The sequence below is a fragment of the Ambystoma mexicanum genome, chromosome 5q (assembly GCF_040938575.1).
Source record: "Ambystoma mexicanum isolate Mex_15411 chromosome 5q, UKY_AmexF1_1, whole genome shotgun sequence".
NCBI classification, from domain to species: Eukaryota; Metazoa; Chordata; class Amphibia; order Caudata; family Ambystomatidae; genus Ambystoma; species Ambystoma mexicanum.
This window is the reverse complement of record NC_090933.1, coordinates 779,376,310-779,402,912: the sequence shown is the minus strand read 5'-3', so window position 1 is coordinate 779,402,912 and position 26,603 is coordinate 779,376,310. Positions and strand designations below refer to the sequence as shown.

The 26,603-nt window shown below is 49.7% G+C and overlaps 1 protein-coding gene and 1 long non-coding RNA gene across 3 annotated transcripts in view; one reads left to right on the top strand and one right to left on the bottom strand.

Annotated features, from left to right (window-relative positions):
- The window catches only part of LOC138497659 (uncharacterized), a 286,656-nt gene extending 282,236 nt beyond the window's left edge, over positions 1-4,420 (bottom strand). Inside the window, exon 1 of the long non-coding RNA XR_011278631.1 lies at positions 4,311-4,420. This is a non-coding gene — a long non-coding RNA (uncharacterized lncRNA). The remainder of the gene's footprint in view (positions 1-4,310) is intronic.
- Positions 4,421-4,539: 119 nt separating this feature from the next.
- The window catches only part of LOC138497657 (early endosome antigen 1-like), a 734,693-nt gene continuing 712,629 nt past the window's right edge, over positions 4,540-26,603 (top strand). For both annotated transcript variants that reach the window (XM_069621253.1, XM_069621252.1), the window contains exon 1: positions 4,540-4,661. In XM_069621253.1, coding sequence (XP_069477354.1) covers positions 4,559-4,661 — 103 coding nt within the window. In that variant the 5' untranslated portion in view covers positions 4,540-4,558. The remainder of the gene's footprint in view (positions 4,662-26,603) is intronic.

Sequence of the window (26,603 nt, the reverse complement as noted above, 5' to 3'; positions counted from 1 at the left end):
TCCCACAGAACCGGCTCCCCTCTCCTTCAAACTGATATGGGAGACAGCAGTTTTGGCGCATCAAATCGCAGGAGGGGTGAGGTAATAAAAATACCTCACCCTTCTACAAAGACAAATGGGTGCCTTGCACCCAGGGGCAGCAGAACACCGATGCAGGAAAATACAAAGAGATCCTCCCCCCCGGGGGGCTTAGGCTGTCAGCCACAAGGCTGGCCTGGGGGGTTGGTGCACAGCCCCTCACACACTACAAAGGCCCAGGGCTTTCTCTGGGCCCTATATAATGAGCTGTTTGCAGCTCCAAAAGACACAAACTGTCGTCCCTGCACGGGGACCCAAACAGTATAGGGAAGTTCGCTGTTTACTCAGCGTCTTCCTGCTCTTTTTCTTTCTCTCTGGGAAGAAGATTGCTTTGTACTTAGCATCTTCATCCCGCGCCTCCTAAACTTTGGGAAATATTTCTCCAAGTACACTGCTAATGCGGAGTCTTGTTCCCAGATGAACATAGTTCTGTTCAGAGCACGAGAAGGAGAACAGAGGTTTTGACACCCTACGGGGAGCCCCCAGGGCAGGAACAACTGCAAGACACTCCCTTGGAAACAAGACCACACGGAGCAACGTCAACAGTTGCCGCAAGTTCTTTTTTTTTTTCTACAACTTGCACATAAAAGAAACTTATTTTTAAAGGCACCTCGCTGGCTGCCCATTGTTACAATACAAATTCAGAACAAAGCAGAGCTAAACTGAAACAGAAATTTAGAAAAGACAGTAGGGGGCGGATAGCTTAGCTATAAAGGTGTAGAGTTGCCAAAATATTTTTGTTTTGCCGTGCACAGAGTTTGCTCCCCAGCCAAAGCACTTAGAAGGCTACCATCCAGGACAGGAAGCGCTAACGGGCCGATAAGCTTTTGTTGATTATATTCCTGTCAAAAGCATGCAGAATATAAAGGTTATTCGGTTAACAAGCATTTTAGCGATAAGGACGATGTGCATGAATGTGACAGGGTGAGACAAAAGAATCTTTTAGCGAATGGTTAAATCTACAAAACAGTTGGTGAAACTACACGTCATAGAGGCCTTTTTATTACAGTAGGGGAAATACAAACAGCCGTGAAAACAGCACCAGGCAGTTACCCAAACCGGGTGACAGCAGGAACATGGAGGGTTTGAAAGAGGACAGCCAAAGAAGCCTTGCTAAAAAACATAATTTGTAATTATACAGGCACAGCAGCAGGCAGTTACCCACAACGGGTAGCAAGAAAATACGTGTTTTGTGCTCTTTACAAACAGGCAAGAAAAATGGCTCCTGAATCCAGTTACGAAGAACAGATCAAAAATCAGATAGCTATCGGCCCTCAGTGTAACACAGCGAACTCCAGCGTGGTTCAGTGTGTTCAGTGAGAGACGCTGTACATTAGAATGCATTGGTTTTTTATACTCTGTGAGCACAATGTCCAGCCCCACTTCGGGGTTAATATTCCGCTAATACATCACCGATCTAGGGTTCATGCCAAGTCTCGCACATCCGCATATAACTGGTTTGCTTTTAATACATATATCAACAAGCCTATACGGCAACTGTGTATTCTTGGATTTCCCATGCAGGTCTTCTCAAACATTAATACAATGTAGTTAAACAAGTGTTCTACATTCAGTATTTGAATACATTGTCCTTAACATATGCTCGTGGATTAGTTTCATTGCATGAGTAATCCTTTACACACAGGTAAACGAAGGACAAGGTCTCAGTTCACGACCTCAACAAGTGGCCTGCAGGGAAGTTACATATTAGCTACATACAGAGGTCAAGATGGCCATGTTGTATTTTGGAATGACATCGTCCACCATTTTAACTCACAGGGTGACTTTACAAAGCGAACCTAAAATGGCGGATTGACCTAAAATGGCGGCTTACATTGATTCTAAGGTCAGGACCTTGCAACACGGATTTCTTCGCAAGCGAATTATAAGCAGCTTGGCGTAGGCCAATATACATATATTTATTGCGATAGGAGGCACGATATAATTTCTCATTTGACAGGCAAATGAAAAAACATGTGCCCCCACAAGCATAAATAGGTGTTATCCATAAGCAGTTTTAGCTCCCCATTTTAGGAACACTTAGCAGCCAAACAAGCATACCAAGGGCACATCAGTTAGTGAGTAAAGGGAAACATTCCACCCATGTCTCTCAGAACACGCCTAAATCAGAACACATACGAAATCCAGTACCCTGAAAACGGGGTAGAAAGATAAATCGAGTCTTATATTTAATGGCAAACTCAAGATATAACATGCTTTCTGACAAAACAGTACCCTGCACAAGGCACAATTGGAAGATGGATCACGGGGTGCAACAAGACATAGAATATACTACTCAACGCCCAGTCACCTCAGCTGGCAGAAACAAGCATGAGCAATGGGCAGACAGGGAAGAGGTAGGAGGTTTACAGTCAAGCAATACCCTGCACAAGGCACAATTGGAAGATGGACCAAACTAAGCAAGCCTGCACACTGAACCCAGGAAGGTTGGTTTTGGTGGAACAAGTGACTATCGGTTCCAACAACAAGCAGAAGTGGACAAGCGAGCAGTCACAATTCCAATTAATGGATCTTTCAAGTTGCACAACAAAGCAAGCACATTGCCACCAGTAACAAAGGCAAGTGGCATGGTATACTTCTGGACAGAACCTGCTGACGCAATTGTTAAATCAGCAGAGCCAACACACTAGCCGATGCAAATAAACACCACCAAAAGGACGCAATGCTTACACATGCAATCAAGGGGAGCAGATGCGCACAGTTAATGTGGCCAGAAACAGAAGGCCTGTTAAAGGAGAACCTCTGCAAAGGGTTATCCAAATCCAAGTAGCTATCCAAACGGAGCTAGCCAAACAAATCCAAGCAGCTATCCAAAGGGAGCTAGCCAAACAATTCTGTGTACGCAGAATAAATACAGAACCCTGAAACGGGGTTCGAAACAACTCACAACTAAGGGAAACCTGTACTCAGGGGACCCAGTTGCAACAGCACTACTGGGTAGTGCAACAGAACAAGACCGCAGGCGCGGAAGGGGGCGTCGGAAATGCGGCAAAGCACAGAAGCATTTAGGACATCTGGGGCTAGCGGTAAAGAGCCAGGTGAAGAGGGGGCGATGACACCAAAGGAACACCACTGCAAGGTAAGTAGGAGAGAACCCTCAGAGAGCACCAGAAGGTACACATTACCGCAAACCCACTGGCAGGTCACACAACCAGCCAGGGTCCCAAGGAAACACACACTCAGGCAGGCGAATTTATGAGCCAGCCTCACAAACAGTTTTAAGAACTGAGACAAGCAGTTAAGACAGGGCAGACAACCAAACAGTCAAGAACACAGCAAGCAGAGCGTTTTGCAGTTTACAATCCACACTAGACTGTGGCTCCGGGGCCCAGCCCAGGCCATACCAAACACAGCCCAAGAGTTTTAAAAGATTCATCCAGCCCACATTCCAAACCAGCCTTCCACCTCTCGCAAGGGCAAATACGCAGCGCCACTAATTTTGGGGTAATAATCAATAAACATACCAAAGGGAGAGCTTTAAGATTACAACGAAACCCTGCAACATGCAGGTAGTAACCTAGTGGACGACCAGTTTCTCCAGCAGGTAGAGGTGGCCGAGGCAGGGGAAGAAGCAACACCGACACAGATAACAGGGCAAATATGCACAAACCGGGGGCCAGAACAAAAATCCCAGGCTTGCCGCTAAGAGCAGCCAAGGGAACAGATAGGGGACATATTTCCAAAAACATAGTCTTCTGGGCGCCGGCCAACACAGCAGTGGGACACTGTGCTCTGGAGGGCGTCGGGTGGGGAGGGCAGCACACATGGACTTGCGGGTCTGCCTTGTCGCTAATGTCGAGTTCGGCCTAGGGGCTGCTCTCGTTCACACACCCAAATAATACACGACCACAACTCATGGTGTATGGGCCTGTGACGAGCGGCATGTGATGTTGTCACACAATGCTACACTTGGGTATACAAAAGGTTGAGCGGTACGCCAGTCGCACTGGTTTCCAAGTGTCCATTTAACACAATCACTTTTTCTTGTAAAGCAAAAAACATGATCCATTATTATAATATAGTTGTGTAACATTTTATACACAAGACAAATCAGAAAGCCTTTTTGCAGTATAATACAATTCATGCAGAATAAAAACACGTCTTAAATGTATGTACCTAATTTTTTTTTAAAAAAAGTATCACGATGTGGCTCCGGCTCTACTCTGCTACTACACCTCAAAGCAGCAGAGTTTTAGCCATGCTTTACTTACTGGATGTACAAGACATGGGATAGGTTCAGCATGGCGTCCTGCTGCCTGCACGTTCCACGAGCTAAGTGTTCTCTCTCTAGTTCTTCAATAGTAGGTTCAGTGCCGCTCGAATGCGCACAGTGAAGTACAGTAGGTGGATAGAGAGTCTGCGCAGCCCTCTGGCGCCCCGCCGCGGCAATGTGGTATTTCAGGCTCTCTCCGCCTACTGACGTGCCTTGTGGGTGGGAATATTACCGCCCAAGAAGCGTATGACGGTTTCCACAGCGACCGCCGGACGCTGTAGACTGCGAGGTCTTGCGTGCTGTTTAGACCCTCATGCTTCCAGTGGTCTGTGCAGGACAAGGATGGCGGGTGAGTGCTTTTTTGCGCGAAGTACCGGTGGGGACGAGCACCCAACGCCCTGGGCAGCTTCTTTTTCGCTTGCGGCGTCCGGAGGCTGTCCCCGCCCTGATGCACGGTAAAAGTAGCACGCTCCTTCAAGACTACCGTGGAAACGGAACACTGCACCGGGCACAAACTGCAGTGGGGTGGGACGTTACCTGTACACCGGGGACGTATGCCACTTAACGAGCAGTTAGCCGAACTAAAGTCTTACCGTTTCTGTTCTTTGTCTTCTAAATGGCACTTCTGATGGGTGTTACTGTTGTATGCTCTCGCCTTTTGCTAAATAGGTGAGGCTCTCATAGATGATTCTCGTTGATTGTATGACCCAAGGGGGAGGATGCGACATATATTTGAGCTATTTTGACTGTCTCTCGACGCCCGCTAAACATTGTAGTTGTGCATGATCTGACGTTTTGCGAAAGATTCACAGGACACGAGTGACATTGGCAAGGCTGACTTAAGAGACAAACCTTTCTTCTCTGGAAATGTTTGAGTTCTGGTTTCTGCTCCCACCCCTCCAAGGTCCCAGTTTGAGTTTCACACCGTCGTAACCACTTTTAGCTAGCAAAAAAGCCTGGTAGAAAACTGGCAAGAAATGAAAACCAGGGACGTCATTTCACCATTTCATTCAAGAATGGATCGCCATATGTATCATTAAGATCAGTGGTATAGGCCCATATTACCAAATTACTGTGAATGCAAGCAGACGTCCATGGCCAAATGACAGTGATGTGTTATTATATAGCACTAGCACTTACGCTTAAGCGCTTTGTATAGAAAAAATATACTCCCAATATCACCCAACCTGTGTTGGTACTCATTTATCGACCTCAGCAGGATGAAAGGCTGAGTTGAGGCGTTTAAGAACAGACTAAATCAGTGACTCACCCCCTGAAGTGTGCCTGAAATAAACCTTTAATGAGTCTAGCAATTAGTGTATAGAATTCCATAAAGACATGTTTTGGCATTCCTATTCTTTCTTATTTAGGGTCAGTACTGAAAGTGTTAGACTTGTGGCACCCCTGTTCTTCTTTTACTTTTTTTTTTTAAGGGGCCTGAACAAGAAAGCCAGCCACTCCATAACTAAAGAGCCAGATGGTGTTGGCCACAGCCCAGGAGCTCGCATTTTTTTTAGAGGTCGCAAGGGAGACCACAGAGGTCGCTCTGGTGACTCCTAAATGACGTCCCTGATGAAAACCCCCGTATACCTAGATGTTCGGTAAAGCATGTAGATTCACTTGAAAGGAGGCAAGAGTACAACATATATTTATAAAATGACTATAATGCAATTAAGCAAACTATATTTACTAAAACTGCAACTTTCTTGCTCTTTTCAGTCCAATGGAAACTTCCAAGGAAGGAAAGCAAAGCACTGCCTTTTGAGAAATTGACAAATAAATCCGTCATACTCCGCATATCAATATAGGTCGTTAAAAATTGCACCATTTATGTAAGTAACACTCTGGTTCCACCAGTGATGGAAATCGACAGAAATTACTCTGGGAACCCACTCTTTCTGGGGGTGGTGGGAGGGGCAATGGTGTGGCCCCAGCAGGCCAGGGCATGCAACACAGTATCTCTTCATGCAGCCCAAGCCTGGTGATTTGCATAAAGGCAAAGAGCATTTTGGTAACGTAAGAATGCCCACAATTGTAAACATGAATGTGATTAGGGACCTGTCAGCAACTTGGGTTGGCGAGGCTTTTTGCTTCCCTGCTCAGGCCCAGACCTGGAGAAACCAGACTCGCTCAATGTTCCGCGCCACAGGCACGGCATGCTCCTCCATGTTAATTTTGTATTTGTGGTGCGCACTACAGCGGGCATCGAGGCGGTGTAAGCAGAGCGTAAGAAGGCGTTATTCAGGGTTTCAATGAAGCCGCCCATCAGAAATAGTCTTGAAGAGGATACATGGTTACATATACAGATGATACGATACAGGTTACTTAGTTACAGAAAACGTGCAAAGTCATACGAAGAGCCTGGTTTTGATGGCCTTGCAAAAGGCAGCATGAGTCTATTAGCCTGATATGTGGTGGGAGGGCTTTCCAGTGGTTGGCAGCCATAGTGGGGAAGCTAGTACCACCAGCACGAGCTCTGCATATTTTAGGAATGGTTATCATGTTGGAGTATGCAGTTCTGGCTGGCCTGGAGGCAAGGGGTTTAGAAATCCTCTGGGCAAGGTAGGGGGGCCAGATCGTGGAGACATTTGTGCGTGAGGGCAATCATTTTGAAAATGATTCTTTCTTTAACTGGTAGCCAGTGGACCTGCCTCCTGAGCCCTGAAATGTGGTCCCTACGTGACAAACCAGTGGCCGCCCTAAGGGCGTTGTTTTGAACTAGTTGCAATTTAGCAAGATTTTTGCCTGAGGTTCCTACAAGAAGGGCATTGCTGTAGTCCAGTCTTGACCCAATTATTGCCCAGGCGATGGTGAGGCAGTTCTGCTGGGATAAGGATAAGAAAGGTCTCACTGCATTAAGAAGTTTGGAATGATAGGCTGAGGAGGATGAAATGGCATTGACCTGCCTATTCATGGTTAGGTTGGGTTTGAGATACACCCAGGTTCTTGACCGTTTGAGAGACAGTGATGGGGATATTGTCGATGGTGAAGGAACTGTATTGCTTGTCCAGCTTGCCCAGGGTGGACGGGGAACCAATCAGCAAAAGTTTGTTTTTTCTCACTGTTGAGGCATAACCAGTTTTCTGCCATCCAGGATTGGATCGTTGAGTAGATGGAGTTGAGGGTGTTCAAATCAGACAGGTAGTCACCCGAGCTGGGGATGAGCACCTGGGTGTCATTGGCATAGTTCGTATATGAGATGCCCAGGGCATCCAGAATTTTGAACAGGGGCCTTGTGAAGAGATTGTAAAGGGTGGGAGCAATGCAGGAACCCTGCGCGACCCATGCATTGGATGATGCTTGGGTCGGCAGAGGCAGAGCCGTAAAAGACCTTTATTGCTCTTTCCTGCAGGAATGAAGTTATCCATTTACAGGCACTATGGGAGAAGTTAGCTGCGGTGGAGAGATGGTGGCAGAGGGTCTTATGTTCCACCAGATCAAAGGCAGCGGATAGGTCGAGAAGAAGTAGCACAGGTTTGCCTGCATCTCTGATGTCATCCACCTGGGTTTTTAGGTCAAGGAGGGCCGTTTCGGTAACATGACGCGGCCGGAAGCCTTATTGCCGAAGACCAACAAGATGGTTGTCTTCAAGAAATTTTGTACTTGCAGGAAGGCTGCCTTGTCCAAGATTTTTAGTAAGAAGGGGACAGTGGTAATGGGCCTGTAATTCCCTGGGACCGATGGGTCTAGGGAGGATTTTTTAGGAGCGGACAAACCCACGGTTCCTTGAATCCAACTGGGACATGGCCAGACTGGAACGAGGCGTTAATGAAGGATGTGATAAGAGGGGTAAGGGAGGGGTCACAGTCCATGATGACCTGTGCTGGACAGGCGTCCCCTTTGCAATTAGAAGGTTTAATGGATCTGAGGAGTGGAATGGCTTCTGCTATAGTCATATCCTTGAATTCAAACAGGGGGGAATGACTGGTGTCGGCTGCAGGTGAGGGGCAGCTTTGGCTCTTGGCTATTAGGTTGGAAAGTGCCTTTTGGTGGGCAAGGATCTTGGAGTGTAGGGTGTCCAGCTTATCCAGCATGGCAGATTGAATTTTAATACACCAGGCCTCGTCTTTTAGGAGAGTGGGAGGAGGGGAGGCAGGGGTCTCCAGCTCTCTGAAAATGGAGAATGTCTTTTGTCCCCGATTTAGCATTGGTTATTCTGATGTTAAAGGATGAGGCTTTGGCCTTGATGATGGCGGTTTTATATTCTGTAGACAACGCCTTAAAGGCTGCTTTTGTAGTGTCCTTAGGATTATTTGTCCAGGTAGTGAGTGCAACCCTGTTACTGTGTAATATCTGTTTCTGCACCTGCACGTTGCTTCTATTCTTGTGATCTCTCAGGATATTTGCTCTGAATCTCTTGGATTTTCTCAGGGCTCTCCACATTTCCTTTAAATATACCATACATTTAATGACTCACTGGGCCACATTTTCGAGTTCCTCGTAAAATAAGCAGAGGGGGCTTGTTCAATTTACACTTTTGGGTAAACGTGTTCCCACCACGTAATTTTTCACTTTTGCGCAGGGGATTGTAAAAGTGGAGTGCACCAAGTGGGCCTACTCGCGACGCTCCGCCTTGCAAAATGAGTAAACCCTGCCTCCCATTTACGCATGGCAGGCGGCCTTTACCATAGATTCCTGTGGAATCCATCTGCTTTTAACTGGTGTTGTAAGGTAATCAGATGCTATGAAAATACATGCAGGCACAAATGCTGGAGTATTTGTATAGGAGAGGAAAGGCTACGGTCCACGCCTCCTCTGCGCCATACAAATGAGCTGTGACATAAATCTAATGGGTAAAAGTCTTACACAAGACTTTTACACATTATTTTTACTTTCTTGCTCGTTGAACATGAGCACTAGTGTGACTCTGGGTTTTCTCTTCAGCTTTCTAAACCTGTGTGATAGTTTTGTGGGGAACAAGGGTGTGACTGTCATTTAGATTCCATGATATGTCGTACTAGTTACCGTTGCTAGAGGAAGGTGAGTGGTACATGATAAAACAACTTTGCTTGATCAGCCAAGACTGCACCCTTGAATTTCTATAAAATGACACTGCCTACCCCAAATCTCATGGTAAAACATACCCAAAAGTTGTCAAGTATGATTACCCCTCAAGGTGGTGGTGCGTGGGGTAGCCATATCAAAATCCAAAGGGCTCCAAGGGGGTATTGAACGGGAATTGCAAGAAACAGAAAGAGAGCTGGAGGGCCTTATACAAAGCGAGGGGACCACCTGAGAGAACAGCGCCAAGATAAAGGATTTGCAGTTAGCTTGTAGTGAACTCTGGGACAGATTATGCAAAATAAATTATAAGAAATATACAGAGAGGTTACATGCAGGGGGGGATAAGCCGGGTAGACTACTGGCCTGGCTATACAAAAATGAGACCCCCCCCCGTTCGGTGATTAGAGAGGTCAGGGATGCGGAAGGTCAAACCTGTAATACACAGGAGGGGGTGAACGTGGAGTTCCTCAAGTACTATAGATGATTATATGAGGATACAGGAGAGGACATGAGCCAGGAAATACTGGAAACAATAGAGGATATGGGCCTGCCCACCTTGGATGACCTAGAACGCGCAGATTTAGACGCCCCCATTACCTCGGACGAACTGGAGGCGGTGTTCCAACACCTCCCTACATGTAAAGCTCCCGGGTCGGATGGGTTACCCAGCGAGTTTTATAAAACATATTAGCAGGAGCTACTCCAGCTGCTGCTGGTCATGTTTAATGAAGCCCATGAGCTGGGGGAACTGCCGGTGTCCCTCCACGAGGCAGTGATCGTCCCGCTCCTGAAACCAGGTAAGCCGGACGTGGAATTGGGTCCTATAGGCCCTTGTCCATGCTTAATCAGGATAGCAAAATACTCACGGCAGAGCTAGCCAAAAGGCTAAAGAGGGTAATCGGCAAGTTGATACACCCAGACCAAACGGGTTATGTCCCCGGCAGAAATATCACAGACAACCACATGAGGCTGCACCATATCAGTGACCAAACCGAGGGAGACCCGGGCGAGATGGCTATTGTGTCGCTGGACACGGTTAAAGCCTTTGATTCAGTGCGGTGGCTATGGTTGAAAGCGACCCTAAAAGGATACGGAATGGGACCAGGATATATTAGATGGGTCCAGATGTTATACAGCTCCCCGATTGCGAGAGTTAAAACAGGATCCACAATTTCAGATAAATGGCAACTCAGCAGTGGGACCAGACAGGGATGCCCCTGGTCACCCATGTTATACATTCTGGCATTAGAGCCGCTGGCTATATGCCTGCGGCAACAATACAGGGAGGTGGGGATTCACACGACAGGGGGCGCACACCTGATATCACTGTATGCAGATGATGTGCTCCTCTACTTGCGCTACCCGGAAGAAAACCTGCAATATGTGCTGGAGGTGATGGATCGTTATGCCACCCTCTCGGGCATATCGGTGAACCCCGGGAAGTCTAGCTTGTTCCCCTTGGGAAGGTATAGGAGCACCCCATTGGAGAGGCTGCCTATCCTGCAGATACCCTGGCAGACCATGACATTCAGGTATCTGGGCGTAAACATTTACCATAAGATGGAGACAGAGCACAAACATAATACAGAGAAAACGATTGAGGAAATTAGGAACAGCATGGCGTTCTGGTCTAGATTACCCCTAGCCATGATGGGGAGAGCAGCTCTGCTTAAAATGGTAGTTTTGCCCAGACTCTTGCACTTTTTTGTGAATGTCCCGTACTTGATCCCCAGACGCTTTTTTGTGAGACTCTATGGCATGTGCAGGGGCTTCATATGGGGCAACTCCAGGAATAGGGTGGCCCTGTGGAAGCTACAGAACACATGTGATAAGGGGGGCATAAACCTGCCAAATTTTGAATTGTATTACTTGGCGGGACAGCTGTTGTATGTGGCCAGGTGGTTGTCTATGGAGGGCTGGGTGTAAGCTAGGCTCTTGCAGGGTGACTCGGCCCCATACTTTCTAAGAGAGACAGTGTGGATGCATAAAACTAAGATGGTGGGGAGGGGGAGGCTATTAGAGCTGGGCTGGGAAGTTTGGCGCAGAGCATGGTGGGCGACCCAGACCCGCTCTCTCAACAAGTCCCACTAGTGGCGCTATGCGGGGACGACTCCCAATTGTTTGAGCGGTCCGCAGATACTGGGAACCGGTGGGTCTGGCCACCCTCGGAGATATATGGCAGGAAAGGGAGGCTTTGGAATTCCAGAGGTTGCAGGAGGAGACAGGGGTGCATAGAGGCCAATACATTACATATATCAGGCGCATGAAACGGGCAAGGGAAAGGTGGCCTGAGACGGTACTAGCGGAAGAACCTGATGCCACCCTGGAAATGATGTATGATGTCTCGGAGGGTGAGCATGAAATATCTAGGATATATGAGCTCCTAAGAGCGAAGGCAGAGAGGGAGCTGCTCCAGCTGAGGCATGATTGGGAGGAGGAGATGGGAGAACCCATGACAGATGGACAGTGGGATAGAGCTCAAAGGTACCATAAAAAGGTGTCCCCGGAATGTGAGACTCCAGCAGATCCAGCTGTATGTTACCCACAGAGCCTATCTGACCCCTGGAAGAATAGCCAGGTTTGGAGGCTCAGCCATACAGAAATGCCCCAGGTGCAGAGAGGAGGAGGCAGGGTTGCTGCACATGTTCTGGGCTTGCCCAGAGGTGCATAGATTCTGGGAAGAAATAAAGACGAAAATGGCCGGTGGGGGAGTGGTGCTTGATGTGAGGTCTGCTTGGGCATGCATGCTTGGGAATTTCCCCAGGCCATGTAATTTGAAGCATATCAACAAAATGAAGGAACTGGCCTATATCCTGGCCAAGCGCAGGATTGCAATGTGTTGGAAGGCGGCCCATAGGCCTAGAGTGGAGACATGGTGGGTGGACCTCCTGAGATGGGCAGAAGCAGAAACTGCGATTTGGTTTGAAGCTGCCACCAAGGGGGGGAGAAGAGGAAGTGGGCCCCATGATAGCCTGGAGGCAACTGGTGACCTCAATGGCAACTCCCCACCAGGTCAATCATGAAACAGACGACTCAGATGAGTGGACAAGCACTGAGATTCCCGAAAATGCTCACGTAGATGGCACTGATGAGACGGCTCGAGTTTGTGGGGACGGAGGGGGGAGGACTGAGAATGTATAATGTGTTGGTTTGACATTGATTATGAACGTCCTAAAAAGTTGTAATGTTTGGTGTGTTGGTTGTTTAAAATAATAAAAATTGTTAAAAAAAAAAGTGTAGTTACCCTAGCATAGTTATTTGTTATGTGGCTCCAACCCTACTTGTAAAGGGTGTATCAGCCACTTTTACTCCCTAAAAATAGGCAAATACTCTCCACAAAAATAATACAGAGTTAAAATACTCCCAAATGAAAAATAGGAACGGACACATAGGAACCAGTCCCCCTGCTTTCATCCAAACAGCTCCATAGGTATATTTGGACCAGTAGTACACGCAGTGCCATTGGAAGAAACTATTTTTACTTCCTGATCTGAAGAGGTAAAACTGTATCTTGTAATGTGCATGAATAACTAGGTCACAAATATTTATTACAAAACATTTCTGCATTACAGTTAAAAACATATATTTACTTGCTTATACTACCATTGCGAGTGGGACTTACTTTTTTTTAACTCCGTAAAAACTCATTTTACTCTTGCTGTTTAAAAATAGGGAGTAAAATGCTTTCACTTCAAAATCGTATCTGGAGCACAGTGTGGCCTTCCAGATGTTTTGGACTACAACTCCCATGTTACTTACAACTAGCTGCTGGCTAGGGCAGGTGTGATTTGAAATGAAAACATAGCTGCTGGCTAGGGTAGGTGCGATTTGAAATGAAAACCTAGGGATGGCCTAGCAGAGCCACATTACTCCTGCAGCCTGCCATTACTTTTCCAGCTGAGCCCCATCACTCTTCCAAACAGGGGACGTAACTCCTCCACTACACATTACCGGTATATTTCCCACCTTATATATTTACCTATACATCCGAGTGCATTTCTCCACAAAATGCAAAGTTGCCTATAGCTCACAGGTTGTTTTTTTTATTTAGTCACCATATTCATAATTCACAAACCTAGGACACAAGTAGCAGCGGACAACATGCAGAACAAAGCGGAACTTCTATAATGAAATGGTGCAACATTTTGATGAACGTTTCTATATCATTGCAAAATCATAAAATGTTCAATAACATATAAATCTCTCTGAAAATATTTAGATACCTGTGACAGTAGCTCAGCATACACTATATAAAAAGTTAACAATTTAATTCTATTCGGACAGTTTATGGTAACCACGTTTTATAATATTGCAAAAAATAAGAGTTTGATGCTCTTTTCAGGAGTTTAATGGAGTTGGGCTAAGGTGTATCGGGAATGGAAAATACTTCCATAAGACTAGAGCATAGTGATGAAACCCTTGTTTGAAAGTGTTACCCCTATTTACTATAGTTTAGTTTATAAATGAATAATAATTATATAGTGATTTATAATCTTAATGTTATGCTTCTGTGTGTAATTAAAGCACCACCTGAAAGCTGTCCCCTTTCTTTTCCGCCGGGTATTGTTTTCCTACCTCAATGCCTTTAAAGATAAGCGCTCCCAGTGGAAGTCAATGCAAAGGTAGCCTGATAGTGTATACGTGATCAGATTTTCTTTTATCCACAATCCGTTTGGCTGCCACTTGGAAAACAGTTTTTGGTGGAAACAACATGGTGTTAAACAGAAGTTTCAGTAAAACATTTCCTCTATCTGTAAGCGCAAGTTGGCACGTTCTCAGCAACTAATAAAGGCTTTTTATAGCTGGAAACTGTTCGAGAAAGAACACCAGAGATTAAGCACCCTTTCATAAAGATAGGAGGAAGGAATAAAAAATTATGGACTTCAATCAGTCATGAAAAATGTACTGTTTTTCCAAAGATTAAATTAAGATAAACTCTGGGCCTCATAAGTTTGCCAGTCCGGAAACCACGGTGCCGGTAAGCCCACTGGCACCCTTGTTTCCAGACCGGCACACTGAGTCTGCCTGCCGGAGCCGCTGTGCCCGACAAATCTGACCCTGCCGGGCGCAACGGCCACGGTAGCCAGACCGGTCACGGAAGCACCAGCACCTTTTGCAATGGTGCCAGTGCTTCCGTGTGTCCACTCCCATAGAGTCCTACAGGACTCTATGGGATTGGGGACTTACATTTTACCGGCGCCTGACTTCCCAGGCTGCCGGACTTGGAATCTTCCGGTGGCACTGGGAAGTCAGGCGCCTGTAAAACTTTGAGTCCGGCGGCAACCTGCCTGGAGCACCGGCAGGGTTACCGCCTGTGGTGTTGCCCCGTGAGGGGATACGCACGCGGCGGCGTGACGTTGCACGTCGCCGCGTGCGCCTTAAATAAACGGGGCGTTCCCGGCCGCGTCAGAGCGACCGGGGAGCCCGAAGCGCACAGACGTGTCCGTGTGGAGTCTGTGGGTGGAGGGGCTCGCGGGCACGCATTGGGGGCACCCAGAGACCCCCAACAGTGGCGACGAGTGTCGGATGCCCGGGCCCGGCGGTGAGCGCGATCCCGGACAATTTTTCTGCAACGAAGGAAACATCCGCGGATGTTTCGCATCACGCTGAGGCCGCAGACCACATGCGGCTGGCGGCCATCTTGCGCACGAGGTGGAGGATCTTCCGAAAGCTCCGGTTTGGAGTAGGAAGGCCATCCAAGCCTAATTTTTGGATTTACTGACTGCGGGCAGTATAACCCGCAGGCCCATGCCAGAATTTTGATATTTTGGCCATTTTTCAGACGATGACGTCGTGTTGTAGCTGGAAGATGGACTGAGGTGGCTGGGCCTTCTCAGCCCATTCCTTTTCAAGGCTCAATTTTTGGGAACTTTTATCCACGGATCCTCTTCAGGACCCTCTTCAACCCCTTCATCATCATCACGTGGGGGATGACGCTCCCGCTTCTGCCGCCCACGTGGACACAAGGCGCCTCGAGGTACTCTCCTTTAACCCTTTCATCATCACGTGGGTGGTGGCAGTGTGGGGAGAAGTGCAAGTTGCGGCCCTCAGGATTGGAACGAGGGTGCCTGTGCGCTTGCGCCTATGAGTGATCCTGGTACCCTGGAGGGTGCGGCTGCCACGGCCTCGGAAGATTCGCAGGATGAAGACCTAACAGACCAGATTCAGCAGGACCCCCCACAGCTAACCCCGCGTCCTACGACGTCTGGACCGCCTGCGCGCCCGGTTGCTGCCGCTCCCCCTCCGATTCAACCACCACCCCTGGCCATGGCCCAAGCCAGGGCGCAAGCGGCCCTACAGCCTATTCCGGAGTTTGATGCCACGGGCCCCCCATCCAGCCTGGGGCCCCGATGGAGGAGATGGATCGGACGGCTAGACATGTACTTTCGGGCCGCCCAGGTCACGGACAATGACAGCAGGGTGGCCACGATGCTGTATTCCGCAGGAGCGACCGTGCAGGAGATCTTTGAATCATTAACTCCTATGATCAAGCCAAAGCCGCCCTCCTCGCGCATTTCGTCCCCCTTGCCAACGTGGACTTCGAAAGGTTCGTCATGCTGTCGGCCAAACAGAAGGAGGATGAGACGCTTGACACCTTCTATGGCCGCCTGCGCCGCCTGTCACAAGGGTGTGCGTGGGGGGATGCGGAGGACATGATAAGGACCATGCTGATCCAGGCATGCTCATCTGGCAAGCTGAGGCGACAAGTCCTAAGAGAGCCCGGACTCACTCTGCCCAGAATCCTGGAGCTCGGGAGGTGCCATGAGGTGGCGGAGGCTCGGGCCAACAAAATGGAGGCCGGATCCCGCGCGGCGAGACCGGAGGAGGTGTGCGCTGTCTGGCGGGGCGGCAGAGGGGTGCGAAAACCCGGTGTACCTCCCAGAGACAGAGCGGGGAAGCCGGTGGAGTCGTGCCAGAAGTGCGGTTATGACCTCCCCCACTCATCGGAGTGCATGGCAAAAGGAAAGATCTGTGGACGCTGTGGGGTGCCTGACCACTTCTCGAGGGTGTGCAGGGCGACCCTGCCTGTACTTATTCCGAGAGGACAGCCTCGTCTATGGGCCCCGCGGCAATACCGCCCGCCGAATGTGGCTCAGGTGGAACAAGCGGAACCCGAGGAGGCGCTGGCGGAAGAAGTGGAGGAGGAGGATGAGGAGAACATCTTCTTCGTCTCCAGCATGGAGGTCCTCAAGGGGAGGAGCAGAAGACAGCCGAGATGTGTCGTAGAGGTAAACTGCTCGCCGGTCCCGGTGTTAGTCGACACGGGGGCCTCTGTCAACGTAATGGCGAGAGGACATTATGCTGCGCTCAACCCACCCCCGAGGCTGGCGACGCCAAGAGCCCGCATCTTCGCATTTGGTGGGCGTGAGCCCCTGCCACTTGACGGGGCGTTTGTCGCCAAGGTGGAACATGACGGGTCAAAGATCAGGGCCCGTTTCTATGTGACTCCGGTGAGCAGCAACACCCTGCTTAGCTGTGCGGCAGCGGAGGCCCTTGGCATAGTCAGCTTCGCCTATTCAGTATACTTGGAGGACATCAACGACCTGCTGGACAAGTATGCTGACATCTTCAAAGGGATTGGGAGGATGAACGGTGACCCCGTGAGGCTCCACATTGACGAGTCGGTACAGCCCATAGCCCTGAAGCACAGGCGGATCCCATTTCATCTAAGGGACCAGGTGGACAGGGAACTCGATAACCTGGTGAACTTGGATGTAATTGAAAAGGTGGAGGGCCCCACACCATGGGTATCCCCCATCGTAGTGGCGAGGAAACCTAAACAACCGGACTCCGTTCGAATCTGTGTGGACATGCGGCTGCCCAATAAGGCCATCGGGAGAGAACGACACCTGACCCCGACGATCGATGACATCATTGCTGAAGTGCAAGGGGCCCGGTTTTTCTCGAAGTTGGACTTACGAGCTGGGTATCACCAAGTTGTTCTCCACCCAGAGTCCCGTTACATCACGACTTTTACCACCCACAGGGGACTCTATAGATACAAGCGGCTGAGCTTCGGAGTGTCGTCTGCAGCCGAGGTGTTTCAGAACTTAATCCGTGGCGCTCTCGCAGACCTGGAGGGCGTCCTAAACATTAGCGACGACATTCTGGTCTTTGCTAGGACTGAACCTGACCATTTGAAACGCCTAGCCAAGACCCTCGAAAGGCTGCAGTCGCTGGGGCTCACCCTCCACAAGGACAAGTGTGAGTTCCTCCGCCCGACCATTGAGTTCTTTGGTTTCATCTTCAAGGAGGGCGGGGTATCTCCTGACCCCAAGAAGGTCCAAGACATCAAGACGGCACGCCCCCCTGAGTCGGCATCAGAGGTGCGGAGCTTCCTGGGAATGGTGACGTACTGTGGGCGTTTCATCAGGAATCTCGCCTCGAGGTCGGAACCTCTGAGGGCCCTGACGAAGAAGGATACCATCTGGCAGTGGGGCCCGTTAGAACAGTCGGCATTCGAGGACATCAAGGGTGCCCTGACAGCAGATGACACAGTGGCGTTCTTTGACCCCGCCCTGGAGTCGGAGATTGTTGTGGACGCCAGCCCGTTTGGCCTCGGGGCGGTCCTCACCCAGGTGGGCAAAGATGGGGGAATGAGGCCCGTGGCATACGCGAGCAAGGCCCTCTCCGAGACCGAACAGAGATACTCACAGATTGAACGGGAGGCCCTGGCGGTTCTGTGGGGCTGTCGGTATTTTCGGCTCTATGTGCTGGGGAGACCCGTGACAGTGGTAACAGACCATAAACCACTGATTCCGATCATGGCCGGATCCTCTTCCAAACCACCAGCCAGGATCGAGCGATGGATGCTGGCCCTCCTGGAATATGGCGTCACCCTAATCTACCGGCCGGGGGCCAACAATGCGGCTGACTACCTGTCCAGGCATCCGGTGGGCAGGGGCGGACCCGCACAATAGTCGTGTGCGGAGGAAGCCGATGATCACGTCAGCATGGTGGTCGAGGGCGCCACCCCCAATGCAATGCCGCTACCCGAGCTGGAGAGTGCTGCGGCCAACGACGAATGCTTCCGCATCCTGAGGAGCTCGATGCAGTCGGGGTCCTGGAAGGCCGTGCTGGAGTTGGTGGCAGGGCGCACTCAAGAGGCTAAAGTGACCCTCGAGCAACTCTGGAAGGTGAAGGACGAACTGTCCTTCACGGAGTCGGGCCTGCTGCTGCGGGGCGATCGCCTGGTGGTGCCGGGCTCCAAGGTCCACGAAGTCATCAACCTGGCACACCAGGGACACCAAGGGGCCGCCAAAACGAAGGCGAGATTGAGGCTGAAGGTGTGGTTTCCCGAGCTGGAAAGAAAAGTGGACGACTTTGTAGCGGCCTGTGTATGGTGCCAGGCGGCCTCCCCAGTACAGCGGGAGCCTGAAATTGAAGTAATGCCACGGGGGACCCGACCGTGGGAGGTCGTACATGCGGACTTCGGATCCACGGCCGTGGGTACTCACTTCCTAGCCATCGTCGATGAATACTCGCGATACCCGGAGGTGGAATTCGTCGAGTCGGTGGCGTTTGAGCACGTGGTCGGCGCTGTGGAGAAAATCTTTGCCACCCATGGGTTTCCCGTGACCCTGTGCTCGGATAATGGGTCCCCATTCCAGAGCGCGAGGTTCTCGGAGTTTCTCGAGAGCTGCGGAGTGGCCCACCGGAAGGTGTCCCCGCTGTGGCCCCGCGCGAACGGGGATGCCGAGAGGCTGATGAGGACATTAAACAAAACGTTCCGGATAGCCCAGGGACAAGGCCAGCCTCTCCAGCGGGCGCTATACCAGTTTCTAAGAGTGTACCGCACCACCCCACACGCCTCGACTGGGGTAGCCCCGGCTGAAGCACTATTCCGAAGGTGCCCCCGAGGTCTCCTCCCGGAGGTACAGGAAAGGGTACCCGGCGTAATAGATGACCAACGGGTGGAAGCGGAGCGACAGGCAAGGACACATCAAGAAAACATACGGCGGGGTCTTCGTCCGCAGCGGCTGGAACCGGGCGACGAAGTGCTGATCAGGAATCGGCATCCCCACGGAAAACTCTCGCTCCCATATGAACCCGAGCCGCTGGACGTAGTGGCAGTAAAGGGATCGATGGTAACGGCCTCGGACGGGAAGTCGGCCGTCACTCGAAATGTGAGTTTCTTCAAGAAACTGGGGGACTCTCGAACTGAACTCCCGCCTGACCCGGATGAGACTGTCCTCCCGGATGAAGATACCCCCCGGGGGGAACTCGTGGGGTCACCAGAACGAGGCACTGGAGCGGCGGGGAGTCCGGCGGCTGAGGTAGGTGGGAGGTACCCCCAGAGGGCTGGGCGAGGGAGACCTGCCTACCTCGGAGACTACGTGCTGGGGCCAATTGACTGTGTTCCGGGGTGAAGGGGACCTGGGAGGCTGATAATAAAAGGGGGCATGGGCCTTGTAAGTTCGCAAGTGACATTGTGTGCAGTGCTATGTTTTGACGTGTCTGTTTGTTATTGTTCCTCCCGGAAAAAGGAGGAGTGTGGCGTTGCCCCGTGAGGGGATACGCACGCGGCGGCGTGACGTTGCACGTCGCCGCGTGCGCCTTAAATAAACGGGGCGTTCCCGGCCGCGTCAGAGCGACCGGGGAGCCCGAAGCGCACAGACGTGTCCGTGTGGAGTCTGTGGGTGGAGGGGCTCGCGGGCACGCATTGGGGGCACCCAGAGACCCCCAACACCGCCGGACTCGTAATGAGGCCCACTGTCTTGAAAATGTTCTGCTTCGAAGAAATGGGTGCAATCCAGACCTCGGTGCAGGAGAGAGCGACATCCAGCTTTTGGATATCGGCAGCAGAGAATGCCTTCAGATATAAATGTATGTCATCTGCATACTGGTGGATGGAGGCCTCTTCATCCTGCCAACAGACCCCCTGTGGTTCTATGTACATATTAATGATCAGGGGTGACATAACTGACCCCTGAGGGGCCTGTGACGAATCTGAGGATGTCGTCCCTTCTCCCCTAGGGGGAGACCTTTCCCATGGGGCTGGGGCAGTGCGTTCACAGTACAATAGTCCTCCTGGGGATGGTACACTGAGGGAGGATCACCGGGGAAGGAATCCCCCTATGCGACCTCCAACCCCTTTTCCAACTCTAAATCCTCCATCCCCCTCCCTGGATAGAGTTGATATATTTTCTTGTCAACTCAGTCCACCTAACCTACATGGCAACACTGAAAAGCCAGAAAATACAAGTATCATGTATATAGCTTTAAGGCTGGTACTGGGACGATGGCAGCGAGTCCAAGGATCACTTGTGAGAAAAAGAGCAAGCAGTCTAGCTTCCTAATGCCAGTGTTGGGCCCAAAGCAGTACATCAAGCCCATGCGGGTGCTTCGAAGGAGAAGCTCAAGCTCAAACTTTGGGGCAGCTAAGACATGAGAGAGAGAGAGCCGTCCCACCGAAGAGGAACAGTGGGAGCCATGCACAGGAGCAGCTGACACGAGCCACAAGGGAAGCCCAAAGCGGAGGAAAGAGAGAACCCAAGCATGGTCCATTATGAGAGGACGACTCTGGTTGCTGTGAAGTGAATCCTCTCTGCCTCCCAGGGCCCAGCAAAGCATGGGAGAGACACAAGGTGCAGCCGGGAAAAAGCATCAGACTGCAGAACTGCTGCAGACCCCGCCAGATGCCCGAACACTAGCAGAGGCTGCAAAAGGAACAGTTACCTGGGACCCACATGTACCAAGAAAGAAGCAAACAGGTACGTGGATTGCGTGGGTGCTGGTAGAAGGCATGGGGAACAACAAGATGAGCTCAGCAACTAGGACAAGAGGATCTGGGACCCTGAAGCAAGTGACAGAGAGTTGTATACTTGGCAGGAGAGTGAATCCAGTGGCTACAATGCAATAGTGCAAGTCTGGGACCTGCGGCCATTGAGAAACCAAAGTTTAAAGCGAAGAGGATCTGGGACCCTGTGAGAGAAAAAAGAGACAATCCATGAGAATCCACTGGCTTGGTAGGAGAGGGAGCCAAGTCACTTTTATGAGTCTGGGACCCGCACCTGTATGAGAAACTGGGATCAAGAACCCTGGAACTGATGAAAGGAATCCTACGCTTGGTAGCATCAGCTGCTTCGGATGTTTTGTTTTCTCAGTAGAGGGTGCTGTGTGTCGTTGATTCGATGCCCCTCGACTGCCTCTCGAGCATAACATCACTGACTGTCTATATAGCATGCATGGCGCCCTTTACTACAGTTCGCGTCGGATCAGTTCGTTGATCTTGTATCGACAAGTATTTTTCAAAATGTTGACTCCAAAGAGTTTGGGCTCGAGCACAAGATGGAAGACTGCGGTTCTTGTCAGTCTATGACAGGGAAGGTGCTAAAAGAGAGGAAGGGCAACTCTCTCTGGATAGGTCCTTATCTAAATCCCAATCAACGACTTCTTCGAAGAGGAGATCTTCAGATGAAAGGAGCTCAAGGGGGAATTCACTGCCACGCAAGCGCTCCAAGAAGTGCTCACGGTCTAGAAGTGGTTTGCTACAACTCGTCGTTTGCAGCTTCTCGAAAGAAGACCAAGAAAAGGCATCATTGATCCAACTCGACATCTTGACTCCTCTTCCGAAACGCAAAGTAAGTCGGTCAATTTCCAAAAGTGGAAAATGTTTTCTTTCAGTAGAGGGCGCTGTGCATAGTCGTTGACTCAATGCCGCTTGACGGTCTCCGTCCACTCTCGAACATGATGCCACCGACTTTATATATAGCAGGCACTGCGCCCATTACTTCAGTTCTAGTTTTTCTCTCTCCTGAAGTCCAGGAAATAATGTTTTATACATGTTTTAAGGAACAGATCTGGAACCTTGAGGGAGTGGCTCCCTGGTAGATGATCTGGAGGCCTTCTTAAGAAAGGGAGGCAGTAACCCTGGGCTACAGCTTGCAAAGCCCAGGCATCGGAAGTGATGATCCATCATTCTTCCAGATGCTGATTGAGCCTGCCCCCCCACAACAGTCCTGTGGATCAAGGCCTCAGAGGTTTTGGTGTATATGTAGAAGTGGCTGATGGCACTGAGATTGCTGCTTGTGCAGTCTTTCCACCATGACCTTGTCCACATCGAGGACATCTTCTCTGGCCTCTTTGGTTGGCCTGGCCCTTTGTCCTTCTGAAAGATGAATAATATCAAAAGGACGGATCCCTCCACCCTTGAGGAGTCGGATGGCCCTGCTGTAGTTGTCTTATTGTCGCGCCAAGCAACTTTACTGCCGCTTTGTATGATTGGAGTTTTTTCCAAACTTTCATCTGCTTTACTTCCAAATAGATGGGAACCATCGAAAGGCATGTTCAATAATCTAGACTGAACATCCGACACAAAGCCATATTTCTGAAGCCTTGCGAACCTGCGCAAAACATTACTGGCTGCATTTTCCTGCTGACACTGGATCAAGCCCAGACTGCACAGACTCGCACATGGCCTCCTTTCCACCCTTAATTATGTTTAGGAAACCATCCCTTTCCTCCCATACTGGGATATGTTCCGCAGCCATAGCTATGACATCCCATAGCGTGAAGGAAAACTTGGCCAGGGCACAAGTAGCGTTAATGGATTTTAACGCCATGCTGCTGGCAGAGAAAACTCTCTTAGCCAATGTGTCAAATCTCTTATCCCTGTCAGGTGGCATAGGCAGCGGGCCTATATGATGAGGTAGAAGTCTGCACCACCAAAATTCTGGAGATGGATCTTTGGTCATAAAATCCGGATCTATACTCGAAGCTTTGTACTTTCTAGTGAGGTTTTTACTCGCTGCAGGGTTGGTATCTGGGGCTTCCCGATTAGCCATTACTCTTCTCTTTAGAGCAGTATGGAACGGCAAAATAGGTTCCTTTTGATGACCCTTATCTAAAATATTGGTAAGGTTATCCTGCTGATAAACTGTGGCAGGCATTTCTCATCCCAGATACTCTGTAACCCTAGTCATAATTGACCTGTAAGTGGCGACTGCATGATCGGAAGGTTCTGATGTGGCAAACGCCCCCTTCAGAGTTATCAAGGTCACTTGCATCTCTCAAACAGTCTCTCAATTGGTCCACCCTAGACACTTCTGAAATCAGAGCCTCAGGAACATTTGGTGTCCCAAACTCAAGCCCAAAAGAAGGGGTGTCTTGGTCAGAAGGCTCATCCTCCTCAAAAATGGAAGACATCGACTTAGTCTTTCTTTGGAAGAAGTTTAAAAACCTTCAATGGCTCTGTTGACAGCTTCGACACCAAAGGATTCCACATTGAAGAATCTGAACCATGACTCGATGGAATGGCAGAGGAGTGATGTCATGTCTCGAGGATTCGAGTCTACTTGAGGGGTCAAAGGCTTTGAGCCGGGGCTCGAGGGCACACTAGCTGAAACCTTGACCGACACCTTCTCGGCCTTATGAGGCGCAATGCGGTCATGTGCCTTATTCAGCTCTTTAGAAGAGGTGGGAGAAGCCTCCTTCTCAAATACCTTAACATCCGGAGGCGAAAATCCTCCCACTCAGCCTTAGAGGCCAACTCACCTGGGCAAGTGGCTTTGCATTCAGGAGAGGAGTCGGAAGATGGCGAGCTGGACCAATGACACATTTTCTCGGCCGTCTTTTGAGAAGCCGAGGACGAGTGGTGCAAACCACCTCTAGACCAAGAGCGCTTCTTGGAGTGCTTCTGCGGTGATGATCCATCCCTCGAGCTCTCTTCATCTGAAGATCTCCTCTTCGAAGGCGTTGTTAATGGGGATTTAGATAAGTTTCTCCTTCTTCTCTTTTGCGCATTCCCTTTCATGGACTAACGGGAACTGCCCGAGACGCCAAAGGCAAATGCAGTGTGGGTCCGTGATGGACATTGTGGCCCCACAATCTGTTCATTTCTTAAAGCTTTCATTTTGAGTCGACATTTCAAAAAATAACCATCAATACGATGTCAATGAACCAATCCAAAGTGAACTGTGCAGCGGAAAAACAGAACTGAAGTAATAGGCGTAGTGTGTGCTATATATGCAGTTTATGATATCATGCTCGAGAGTGGACTTGAGACCGTCGAACGGCATTGAGTCGACAACGACGCACCGGGCCCTATACTGGGAGAAAACATTTTCCCAAGCAGAAGATGCTGGACGGAGATGTGAAAGATGAGGTATACGTGTGAGTACACAATCCATTCAAAAGGAGAAGTTATTGGAAAATCTTTTAGATGTTTTATCTGTTCCAAGCCATGTTGTCCAGCATCATTGTATTTTACATCCCCCGGGTGGTTCCCTGTCAGGTCATTACCGTAATGGGGTTTGTTCGGTAACTGTTGCAGTTCTTCAACCTGATCAAAAGTGTTTTCCCCCTTTTAAATTGCTGTTGTCTTGTGCTTCGCCACAATACTTAACATTTATTTGCCTGTTTCATGCACCTAGATACTGTGCCCTTGCTTGATCTATGCACCTAGATATTGTGCCCTTGCCTGATCTATGCACCTAGATATTGTGCCCTTGCCTGATCTATGCACCTAGATATTGTGCCCTTGCCTGATCTATGCACCTAGATATTGTGCCCTTGCCTGATTTATGTACTTGGATATTGTGCCTTTGCCTGTTTCATGCACCTAGCTATTGTGCCTTTGCCTGTTTCATGCACCTAGCTATTGTGCCTTTGCCTGTTTCATGCACCTAGCTATTGTGCCTTTGCCTGTTTCATGCACGTAGTATTGTGCCTTTGCCTGTTTTACGCACCTAGAAATTGTGCCCTGGCCTGATTTATGCACCTAGATATTGTGCCCTTGCCTGATCTGTGCGCCCCATGCCCAGATACTGTGCCCATACCTAAATACCAAACCTAATTAAAGAATATTTAATGAAGCTAGGCGTAAGACCCTATACAAAATATCTGTCCTTTGCCATAATCTAGAAGATGAACATAACCCAATTAGGTTGCCCTGCCTACCACAGACAACCTAGACTGCAAATGGCCACTGCACTCCTTAATCCACATAATATTCCTCCAACTCACTTCTTACCAAAGACATCCCTCTTCCTGCCATTGCGCTCCCCCGAAGGGACCAACCATGAACATCACTGCAAATATCCTATGCACTACCTCTCTGAGGAACAAGCGATTAGCCTCTTGCACTCACCCACACTTCAACATGGCTCCACTACGTACCCTGCGTACTAGAGATAGTAAGTACTCACCTTCACATAGACACCAGACACCCACCTCCTCAAACCATCAACAAGTTAATCGTGGCAATACCGTTTAGGTCACTGAAATTTCATTAGTCCAACCTCCTCATCTAAAAGACCAACAAAAAGAATTGAAAACACCTACAACTAACATCAAGGGTACCAACTGCATCGATTCTCTGATACACATGAAAGAAGCTCTTATAAACACTGGCGTAACAGGGGGCCCCCGCAGCCCACGCGCTGCCGGGGCCCCGCGGTGTGGGGGGCCCCGTTAGCACAGGTCCTGGGAGGGGGCCCCACTTAGAAAAAAAAAGTTTCTTTTGAAATTCACTCTGCATTCATAAAGAACATTTCTGTAACAGTAATCATTTCTTTATGAAGGCAGAGTGACTACAAATGGAAACTTTCTTTTTGAAGTCCGAGGGCCTCCCTACCCCATGACATGGAAGACCCTAGGCTGGAGGCCTCCATGTCAGGGGGTGGGGGAGAGCCCTGTGCCTTCAAAAAGAAATAGTTTGTTTTTGAAGTCACTCAGCCATCATAAAGAAATTATTTTGGTTATGGTTCGGTCCTTGACAGAAATAATTGCTTAATGAAGTTAAAGTGACTTTAAAAAAGAAACAATGGGGCTCATTCTGACCATGCCGGTCCGGAAACAACGGTGCTGGTAAGCTTACAGGCACTGTTGTTTCCGGACTGACATATTACAGGTCTGCCTGGTAGGGCTGCCGTGCCCGACAGGTCTGACCCTGCCAGGCACTGCAGCCACCGTAGGCAGACCCGTCACGGAAGCACCCGCACTAACAGTGCAGGTGCTTCCGTGTCCCCATTCCCGTGGAGTCTGGGGATTAACGAAATTACCGGCACCTGATTTCCCAGCCGCCGGACTTGAAATGGCACAGTGGCACCAGGAAGTCAGGTGCTAGTAATTTTTTACGGGTCCGGCGGCAACCCGTCGGTAGCACTGGCACGGTTACCGCTGGACCCGTAATGAGCCCCAGTTTCTTTTTGAAGTAATAAGGCTGCCCTCAACTCCATGACGTGTGTGTGAGTCTGTGGTGAAAGGGTGCACACTCAAATGTATAGCTGGCTGCCTGTGTGAGTGTATGGTGAAAGGGTGCACACTTAAATGTATGGATGACTGG